Source organism: Scomber japonicus, chromosome 15 (genome assembly GCF_027409825.1).
Source record: "Scomber japonicus isolate fScoJap1 chromosome 15, fScoJap1.pri, whole genome shotgun sequence".
Classification (NCBI taxonomy): domain Eukaryota; kingdom Metazoa; phylum Chordata; class Actinopteri; order Scombriformes; family Scombridae; genus Scomber; species Scomber japonicus.
In genome coordinates, this window is record NC_070592.1 from 19,658,908 (window position 1) to 19,669,550 (window position 10,643).

At 40.0% G+C, this 10,643-nt stretch overlaps 1 protein-coding gene across 4 annotated transcripts; it reads right to left on the reverse strand.

Annotated features, from left to right (window-relative positions):
• Positions 1 to 491: 491 nt before the first annotated feature.
• On the reverse strand, positions 492 to 7,208 carry gpnmb (glycoprotein (transmembrane) nmb). Of its 4 annotated transcripts, none has more exons than XM_053334713.1 (12): positions 6,970 to 7,208; positions 5,401 to 5,565; positions 5,178 to 5,318; positions 4,846 to 5,019; positions 4,584 to 4,745; positions 4,141 to 4,464; positions 3,181 to 3,240; positions 2,805 to 3,017; positions 2,222 to 2,327; positions 1,870 to 2,090; positions 1,605 to 1,695; positions 492 to 1,252 (listed from the first exon to the last, which is right to left on the reverse strand). In XM_053334713.1, the coding sequence occupies exons 1-12, from the start codon at positions 7,037 to 7,039 to the stop codon at positions 1,099 to 1,101; spliced, it is 1,881 nt and encodes a 626-aa protein (XP_053190688.1). In that variant the 5' UTR covers positions 7,040 to 7,208; the 3' UTR covers positions 492 to 1,098. The 4 variants fall into 4 exon arrangements, with proteins under 4 accessions (XP_053190688.1, XP_053190686.1, XP_053190687.1 ...); XM_053334711.1 differs by having other exon boundaries at positions 5,157 to 5,318; XM_053334712.1 differs by having other exon boundaries at positions 5,178 to 5,321.
• Between the last annotated feature and the right edge of the window lie 3,435 nt (positions 7,209 to 10,643).

Consider the following 10,643-nt stretch of genomic DNA (forward strand, 5'->3'; position numbering starts at 1 on the left):
TGCAGGGTCATATTTCATATGCACATGTGATGGAGACTTTTTTTGAGTGGGAAAGGATGAGTAGAAACATCCCTTTCTCTGTACAGTACAAGTCAATGGGTCTTGATAAAAATATGGTAAAAATAGCAACTTGAAGATATTCTGAAAAGTGCTGTTAAGTGGCACTATGTTATGTGTATAGTCAATGATTTGCAATGCTGATTGCTGGCAAACGAAGGTGATAAATCTAAATATGTACTGTGAGTGAGGGTGTAACATTATTTAGTCTGATGGGTAAGACTAGCCGAATCTTGCCATGGTGAATATTTGATATTTTGCTTTTATTTAAATAATAACCTTGGTTTAAAATGGATGTGAATGCTAAACATTGATTTCCACCAGCCTTTCAAGCATTGAATAATATGCAGGTCAATTGTGATTGTGTGCAGAAGCAAGGTTACCCTAAAAATCCACAGAGAAATGGCAAGAGAACTGAATGCCTTCAAAAGATGAGTGGTTAGTTCACAGCCTTTATTAGGGGCCTCATGTCAAGTTCCCAGTGAATTCCTTTAATTAAAGAAGAGACCACTGATACTAGTATCATCAGTTGAAGCACATATTTTATAAAACAGAAAAGAATCTCAAGGATATAATTAATTATGGATTATTGTTACAGGATAATTCACAATATTGTAAAGCAGTTCTTGACACAACTATTCTGTATGAAAAAAAAGCCCCCAAAACGGTCACTTGAACCTAATTAATCTCCTGGCAACGCCTTCATTCACAGAGGAGCCAGATCAAGGAGATCAAAAAGAGCAGTGCCTCATTCAGACATTTAACAACTTCTTGAGTAAATCATCTCACTCGTCATCTACTGCTGTAGCATTATCCATTTGCTGGAGCCAACACTCTTAAACAAGTAAATTACAACACAAGGCATTAGTATTATTTCCTAATATTTTCATACACAGATTAATGTATTTCTGTTATTTTGATTCTTCAAGGATTCAACATTTGCTTAAATTTGCATGATTTATCTTGCATAGGCTTCAGTATTTTTTGCCATTAAAGGTAGAAAAGAGAAACTTAAGTTTGGCTTTAGGTGCCACAGAAAGCCTACAGGGGGCGTCTCTCAGTAAGAAGGTGATGACTCTCCTCACTGGAAGGGAACAATGTCTCCCTCAGGCGCATCATGCGACCTCCGACTCCAGCGTGGACACAGGCATCTTCCACTAGTGACCTACGTATGGGCCGGTACACCTTATAGCGCCTAGGAGAGAAGGAAAAAGAATTTGGGAGGAAAATGAGCAAGGTGGAGTCAAAACGATGAAAAATGTGTAAAGGAAGGGTTGAAAAAGAATAAAACAAGCAGATGAGTAATGGGAAAGATGATAATCGTTGAATGGGTGAAAGCATTGCCTCTAGCAAACCTGTTTGTCATTGGTATTAATAATGCTTGCACCTTTTTGTGAGTGTCTTCTCCTTCCATATGGGATCATAAAACTGAAGAGTACTGAGCTACGTATATAGGATCATTATGTATACATGTATTAGAATGTACTCTAAACCTTAAACCTTACAAAAACATCTAAACTTCACATCTAAAGGTGAAGACTGCTTACTTGTAGACCAGGTATGCAATGAATGCAAAGACGGCCACCAGCACAGCACTCGCAGAGAGGACCACCTCTGCAGTGTGATGAGTCTTGGACACTACAGAGAATAGCAATAAGAGGGATTGGGTTCATCACCTTTTAACAAAGCTGATATTTAAAAAAAGAGTGTTTTTATAATGAGAGCACATTATAAAAAAGTATTTACTGTGAACATGTGTAGGATTTGAGAACAAACAGCTGTGTATGGGCTTATGTAACTGATGTAACTGACCTGGTGTATCTTGGGACTTGTTGATGGTGATGGTGGTGCTGGCCAGGGCCAAGCTGCTGGCGTCCTCCAGAGTGATGTTGACACAGTAGATACCCGGTTCCCGAAATGTTCGCCTGAGACGCACCTCACACTCTGATGATGGTGGCACATCATCGCACATGATGTTGTGCACTTTAGTACAGCTGGGGTCTGACACAATGGTGCAGGCTGAAGTGGGGATGCTGAAGATGAATGATGAATTAAATTTTCTGCTTTACAAGTAAGTCATTGACATCTTAAAACTTTGTTTTTGGAGATAAAAACACTTTTTGACATATTTCTGAAATAAATGATTAAATAATGATATACTCACTTGCCCATACATTTAACCAGGAAGTTGATGTCAGTGTTGGTCACTCTGGCAGCCGACACGTCCACAATGCGGCTGTTTGCCTGGCTGCTGACTGGGTGCTTGGGCTCTGTGGAGAACAGATTAAAACAGTTGGTTTGTGATGTGAGATCATCTTTTCATAACATTAAAATGATGACGCAAGCCCACAAAGACAGGATTGTGTGAGGGAAAAATGGACCAAAAAAATGAAGGATCAGCGTTATTGAAATTAAATTCTAATCCTGCCATATTTCACATAAAATTGCATGCAAGAAATTGAATTTATTTTTGTATTTGATTCGTGCAGACATCTCTGTATAATTCAACTTCAGACACAAAGGATTGTCTTTTAATTATGTTCAGTTGTAATAGACAGTATTGTTTATTTGTTGTTCCTTTATGACATAACCCTGCTAAATAAAATGATGAAGCAATTCGGAAGGCCATATGAAATGTCATGTTTAACTTTGTTCTAATTGGGAAATGTATCATAACATTTGAAAATTGATAGAACAAAATTAAACTCACTGATGACATGAAAAGGAAAGTGTGTCCTCCCACCTACCAATTATGCTGATGTTACCCATGAAGGTCCCATAGGCGTAGCGAAAACACCCATTACTGTTGACCGGACGCCTGCTGCGGAGCCAGGCCAGGGCGGTGGAGGGGTTGGACTCAGGGGTAAGAGTGGCAACAATAGGGGGGAGGGACTCTGTGGTGGGCAGCCCTGTTGTCGTGGAAATGGGGGTGGAGGAGGCACGAGTGGTGCTGGATGGCACTGGGACATGAAAGAATTGGCAAGATGTGAACTGACTGAACAAGCATGTGTGTGCATGGATACATGCAGGTAACATAAAGTCAATTTATAGATTCCTAGATTAAATATCAATGAGCTTGTGTTCAGATACACGCAGCAAACACAAACAGCTGTGACAACTCACCCTGTGTGGTCTCCATCTTGATAGTAACAGCATGAGTAGCAGGTGGAGGTGTGGGAGCCTCTGGAGGAAGAGAAATGAGAAAACAGATAGGATCAACAAACACCTGTGCATTGTTATGTAATTCTTCATATTCTACTTGGGGAAAGTCCCTTTTTAATGTTGCATTTTTTGCTGTTTTGTAAGGTCATCAATCCATTGTTCGTCTCCGTGTTAACAGGGTGGGTGCTTGCTGACAGAAAGGTCACATCTTACCAATTAGTGGTAGTGGTATCTTTGTCCAGTTTTGAAAATACAAATATCTGCCATTTTTGATGAATCTCAATTAAAACTATTTTCAGAAACATGCTCAACCTTCAGAAATTAATATTTTTAAACCTATAATATTACATTTGAGCACATAATGTTAGAATATATTACGGTGAATCGAGACTTGAGGGACAACATCTTTCATTATTAGTCTACCTTGTTGTTGTCCATGTCTTCAAACCTGACTTGTGATTAAAGGGCCTATCCAATGTAACAGGTGCCTGGACTAGTTTGAACAGATCTAATGTTTTTTTGTGCAATATCAAGGAATTGTTCCAAATTTTGGATAATATGCTTATTCACTCTTGCTGAGAGCTAGATGAGAGGACTGTAAATATTTGGACAGAGCCTTTACACTAAGCTAAGCTAACCATCTCCTGCTTGTAGCCTCAGATTTAACATACAGATGTTAGAGCATTCATTTGACTATCTACAAGAGCATATTTCCCCAAATGTCAAAACATTCCTGTAACTTTAAAGCCACTACTATAGAATTAGAAAATGCCTGACTTTGGCGCCCCCCAGTGGACACTGAGATAGACATGGTGAAAACAAGATTATGCCATAAGGAGTGAGGGACACACAGTAGCTCACAAAAATGCTTTTCTCTTTGAATGTACATGTCTAAATATGTCAAATGTTTCAGTCTGTTACTTGTAGGAGGTTTTGGTGTTGTACTCCTTGGAGTTGGGGTGGCAACAGCAGGTGGACATTCAATCGGAAATGCAGCCTCCACCACCAGCTTCACACTGATTTTCCCCAGCGTGCTGTAGGTGTGTGTGGTCACATCACGGTGTGTTACCAGCTGGTTGCCATCTCTAAAGTCCCAGATGTAGTCAATGGCAGTGGCGGTTTTGAGGTAGCCGCTGGGGTCGTGGAGCTTGACTTGAAAGACTACATCATCACCACGGAAGAAAACATTCTCTGACTGGTTGACCGCAGCCTTCTGGGAGATGTTGACCGCCACTGGGATCTTATCTAAAGAGAGTGTGTGTAAGGGAGTGATAAATAATTAATTTGGTTTCTACTTGTGCAGAGAGCTGTCTAGTTGCTGAAACATAAAAACAGTTATTTGACAACATGATTTTTGTCTCCACCTGTGACGTAGAAAATGCCGTTGTCAGTGGTAAGGGGGCTGTACTTCCTACGCTCACGTTTCCTGTAGACCATGACCTCCATGACCTCTGCCCCCATGGGGAAGGTTGTGGTGTTGAGGGTCAAGCTGGAAGAGGAGCCATCACATGTCTCAAAGTATTGGCCTAGAACAAATTCAAAGTCAAAGTCAAAAGAAGAAAGAAGTCAGTTTGAGATGGATTTGATCTTTGTGCATGTGTGCAGTTGTAAACTTAAGCATCTCACCCATTGTGTGCCATACGTAGACATAATTCTTGCGTCTCCAGTCATTGCTTTGAGGGAAAGGCTTTCCATCAGGGAATACGTTGCATTTTATCTTGTCTATACACTTTCCAAAGCCGTAGTCATCCAACCAGGAAGTCCAGTTATACACATAGCCAGAGCGCACTTGACCATTAGCTGCTCACAGGAGAAGAAAGGAAAGCAAAAGCATGTGTTATTTTAAGTCTATTGGTTTGATGGCATCATGGTGTTTTGTGGTGGAGTGTGATGTCATGTGTTAAAGGACACGGCCTGGTCTGGCTTTCTGGCAGCACCTGAGGCCTCCAGCTCCGTACCATCTTCACAGTGCTCATCCCAGATCAGGTCCCCGTTGGCATCTTCCTTCTGGCATGGAGGATGCTCCAGCTTGGCAGTGAAGGAGATGGAAGAGCCATTGAGAGCCGGGCTGTCGCTGGTCAGACGAACTTTGGGTTTACCTGCTAGGAGAGGTGGACATCAAGGTTAACAATTCAGCATGTAATAGTAAGCAGTCGGAAGAAAAAGTATGACTCAACTCACCTTTTCGGTGCATGAGTTCCTTTGGCTTTGGGGTTAGTGGTGGGTAGAGGTAATCATCCCATGGGTTGGTGTCAGGATCCCAGCCAGGGATTGGTGGAAGTGGTGGGATTGGAAATGGAAACTTTCCTGCTACTGCGTGCTTGTGGGGAAACATGTCAGCGTACGCTGGAGAGAGAAAGCAGAACAGCTATATGAAAACATTTACTTAGTTATTGGTGTGCATTTGAAGGCCAGTGAATTGTTTATTTCATTTGATTTGGCAAAAAAATTGACAAGAATTCCATCTTGCTACATTTTAAAAGGTGATTATTTTCCTCCATGTGTCCTTTTGTCACACTGTCTATAAATATGGTACCACAGCTGATTTCATATCTTATCTATTATAAAGTTCAATAAGGTTATCATGGCCAGATCATGACAGTGTGAAAAATTATAGAATTTTAAAAATCTAGCACGAATCCAATCTATAATAATAATAATAATAATAATAATAATAATAATCATAATCATAATGATGATGATAATAATGATCTGAATGTGTGTTCACCTCAAAGGTAAACCAATTTTTAAAAAATTAAATATTAGTATTAGTCTTTTAATTGAATTAAGTAAGTATAAGGAGGGCTATGGTCCAGCACACAATATAATTAAAATTGTTCATGACACAAAAGAAACGGAAAACCCCCCACAAAATTTGCATATCTGTTCTATCACGATAAACTCACACAGATGAAATGTGTGACTAATTGATTATTATCTTAAATATAAATGTATCTTATCGTGTTAAAATGTCTTTAGTCGACCAGTAAACTTGTTCTATGCCTTTAATCTTGACTTCAGCCTGAGTGACATATCTTAATTGCCAAGTATGGATGGCAGACGAAAACAACAAATTCCATCTCTGTAATTTGATTAAAAGAAAAAGAATCCAGATCTCAGTGAAGGCAGACATATGTGCAGACGATCAGCTGATGGCATGGCAAACATAGACATTTTAAAATAATGTGCAGTCTATTTGTAATGATTAAAAAACTGTAATGATGTTTGAAATGAAAAGTGTTTTTTACATTTTGAGGGTGTTCTTTTCTCCAGAGCTACACTTAGTAAATGAAATAGGTTAAAGTTTAAAAGTTGAGGTGTATACTCCTTTTATGGATGTAAAATCCTTTACTTTGCAAAGATAATTTCCTATTTTTCTAACTGAATGTCTGTTATTCACCCACAGTCTGACTGGAGAGCGTCAGCCAGGGCACACGCCTTAATTAAACTCATGGGACTCTGACTGCAGACAGCTGACTATTGGACAGTTATTACAGAAACTGCGCAAAAAATATCGAATATAGTGTATTTCATACTTAATGACACGATATCTGTCAGTCAGAACAGTTAAGTTTACAGCAGCTCTGTGATATCAGTTTGAATCTTTAAATTGAAGCAAAGACATTTACACGGTGCTTTTGCGGTTAATATTTCCACATCAGACCTCTTTAGACTTACTGTACAAAATACTGTATAACTTTGACTTAAATTAGCCCACTGACTACTAAAGTTTAAAGCAGCAACACTTACTTTTGCGTCCATCCGCTTGGTACAAAAAGCAAGCACAAGCCAAAAGAAAAAGATATTTAAAGGCTCCCATTTCCACAACTCAGTAGGAAAAAATATTAAAATAAGTTTTAAAAACGCAGCCTGTCCACCACCCGAAACTTTCTCCGCACCGACAGATGTTGTCCGACACTCTGCTCGTCCAGCTCTGCCAGTTCTTCCCCCTGCTTGTCCTGATGTTCGATAATTTAATCTGGGGCCGCTGAGCACACAAACATGTGATGTGTTCTAACAAGACGCATCTCATCCCTTATTAGTGTCCTGGACGCAGGAAACTCACGAGAGAAATGGTATATGCGCGTGCCCCCCCCACCCTCCCTCCCTCGTGTTTTTACTTCCCCAACTCTGTTTGACAAGAAATTATAAAGGTTTTTTTTTATTCTAAGGAGGGTCTATAAACTATGTGCAACTTCAAGCATCGAGGCTTTATGATCACCTCCTGTCTGTTTTGGTATCATCCGCTTTTTAAAATGTGATAAACGTGGAAAAAATATGTTATAAACTGTTAGTTGTTGCTGCAGTGCGATATGCGACAACTTTCTTTTATTTATTTGCGAATTCAGGCCCTCATCTTAGTTATCAGCAAGCAAGTTTTAGTATGATTCTGAAACTTGATTTACTATAAATTGCTCCGGTTTTATTATTTATCCAAATGAAGAGAATTGTATTAAAGACATTTGTAACTTATTGTCATAATTCCCATAAAATTTGACACAGATTGATCAGTATCTCCTTTCCTGAACAAGTCGAATCATATTACATTTGATATAATTATAAAACTCTATTATAAAGTTATCTTTTGATTGTGCGGGTTTTCGTTAAATTTAAGACTGGACGCTTGATAACATCAAATGTCCTAACCGTAGCTAACCACATGACAGTCAGTTTTCAAAGAGTAATAATAATTATAATAAGAAGAATCGTTCAGGTTGACGAATTCGAGCTATGTCATGATGAGACGCACTCACGTTGCGCCACAGCTGCGCTCGCAAAAGCAGAAGGACAGCGTCTGATATACAGCACCACGGCACTACAGCATCCAGCATGTGATTAACTTCATTATTTTTTTAACGGGCATTTACCCTGTCACAAGGAGAGTTTGGAAACAGCGACAACAAGGACTCCCAAACTGCAAACACGACATCTCACTCGAATTGAAATGTCTGTTTAAAAGTCAAGCTAAATGTGCTTTCATCAATCTTTCTTCTTTACTATATGGAAATTCTTTACTCTATAACATAAAACGATGAGAACACCTAAACTAGATTATGGATGATCATTTTTCATGCGGAGAAGAATTCAGATAAAATGTATCTATGATATATGTATGTATTTTTTTTCGCATTAAAACCAAAGAAGAACACAACGAGAGAAGAATCTGTCAACTTTGAAACTGCAACAGCTTAATATTTAGAGCCGTATCGATTCAAATCCCCTGGTTGATTGGTCAAATGATGTCAGGAATTAAACCAACATAAACTACCGTGCATCCAGTATAGTATCATTAGCCCAGACATTGATAAAGTTTTCTTGCCAAGGGGGTGATGATTTGGCGTGTCTATACAGTGCATGACTACATAATGATAACCCAATTAAATTATTTCTTAAAGTCACACCACCACTCTGTAATCGGCTATTTGTGCATTGAAATCACAGTTATTAAACATCTGTAATGATACTATGCAGCCTAATCGGTGTTATTGTTGGTATTTCAGTGGCGTTTGTGTTCCATCAAGAGCAGATAAAACACAAAAATTATTAATGATATCATATGATCACATTTAGCCCACTAACCACATAGACTGCTGGACATTTATGAATGAAACAAACAAAAAAATTAATGTTTTTCATTCATTCCACCTTAATAACACCTGAACATCCGGTGATGAAATTCCTCAAGAAATTCACCAGGTTGATATTGACTTAAGATTTTTTATTGATATTATTCTTTATTTATGTGTGTGTCAAAATCCTGGAATTTAGAAAAAATACATTTAATGAACAGCAATACGGTTCATTTACCAGTAGAGGGCAGCACCACTCCGCAGAAGCTCATTAAAACAAATGAAAGTCAGTCTCTCTCTCTCTCTCTCTCTCTCTCTCTCTCTCTCTCTCTCTCTCTCTCTCTCTCTCTCTCTCTCCCCCCCCTCTCTCTCGCTCTCTCTCTCTCTCTCTCTCTCTCTCTCTCTCTCTCTCTCTCTCTCTCTCTCTCTCTCTGTCTCCCTCTCTCACTCTTTAGATAGATAGATAGATAGATAGATAGATAGATAGATAGATGGATAGATAGATATTCTGGCATGGTTTGAGTCCACACTTAGGGTTAGGGTTAAGACTCACTACAAATCAATACAAAGTTGTTCTGAGTGATGAAACATTTCTATCCCGATGGGAGTGGTATCCTCCAGGACGACAATGGCCCCATCCACAGGGCTCTGAATGTTTTGATTATGAAGATGATGTGAGTCATATGCTATGGCCTTCACAGTCACCAGATGTCAACCTAATTAAACACCTATGGGAGATATTGAAACAATGTGTTAGACAGGCTCTCTCCACCATCATCATCAAAACACCAAATGAGCAAATGTCTTTTGGAAGAATGGTGTTCATCCCACCAGTAGAATTCAGACTGTCTAGATGGCACATGATGGCCCAGTACCTTACTGCTACAATGTTGTATGTGCGTGTGTGTTTGTGTGTGTGTGTGTGTGTGTGTGTGTGTGTTGCTCTCTTTTTGTCTCTTTTTCAGGCCAGAAGACTTCAGTGGTTGTAAAACAGAAATTTGAATGAACAGCCCAGAAATGCATCATGCAGCCAATTGTCATTCATTTTTACTCCCCCCCCCCCCCTCTGTTTGTGTGTGTGGTTGTGTGGTTGTGTGTATGTGTGTATGTGTGTGTGTGTGTGTGGGGGGGGGGGGGGGGGGGGGGGTCGGGACTTTGTTTGTGTGTGTTTGAGGGGAGGAGGATGCATGCAAAAGGCCTACTTGTCGTGCTTTCTCATTTACAGCTCTGGCTTCTCGTCAGATGGAGGAATGCAGGCACATTCCTGAGGATGTGTGTGTGTGGGACTGGACCTCCTCTTTCACTATGTGTGTGTGTGTGCATATGTGTATCTGTGCTCTTTCTGTGTTTATGTGTGTTTCTGAAAATGTGCTGGCAGTGGAAACTTCAGTTCAGTGTGTGTGTGTGTGTTTTGGCTGCAGGATGGAACATATGGGAGTGTTCACTGTGCAGCACTGGAAATACATGAAGACCTTTCCTTTTCAATCTCGTGCCTTATAAACATTATTCCCACAAGAACACAGGAGTCAGGAGCCTGCCGTTTCTCTCTTTCCCTCTTTCAGGTCTTTCATGCCTCTCTTTCATGTCCACCTTCTTTGTAACACCCTGGCCTTCTTGCTCTCTTTCTCGCCCTCCTTTGCTCTTTCAACTTCTCAATCCTCTCCCTCCAGGTGTCCCCCTCCCTCCTCTGTATACTGTAATCATAATCATCAGAAGCCATTCTGCCCTGTCATCCTGAGCACAGGGGAGGGTGAGTGTATTTGTGGATAATGGAAAGAAGGCAGGAGGCTGCTAATCCCACCAGCTCACTCAGGACAGCTAATCACAGAGGCAAGGGCCGCCAGACAGTCACCA

Coding starts and splice junctions, on each gene's coding strand:
- gpnmb (XM_053334710.1), bottom strand. CDS start 7,039: ATGGGAGCCTTTAAATATCTTTTTCTTTTGGCTTGTGCTTGCTTTTTG. Junction 2,328..2,804: donor GGGTAACATCAGCATAATTG/GTAGGTGGGAGG, acceptor TGTTCTCCACAG/AGCCCAAGCACCCAGTCAGC. Junction 1,696..1,869: donor CAAGTCCCAAGATACACCAG/GTCAGTTACATC, acceptor TATTCTCTGTAG/TGTCCAAGACTCATCACACT.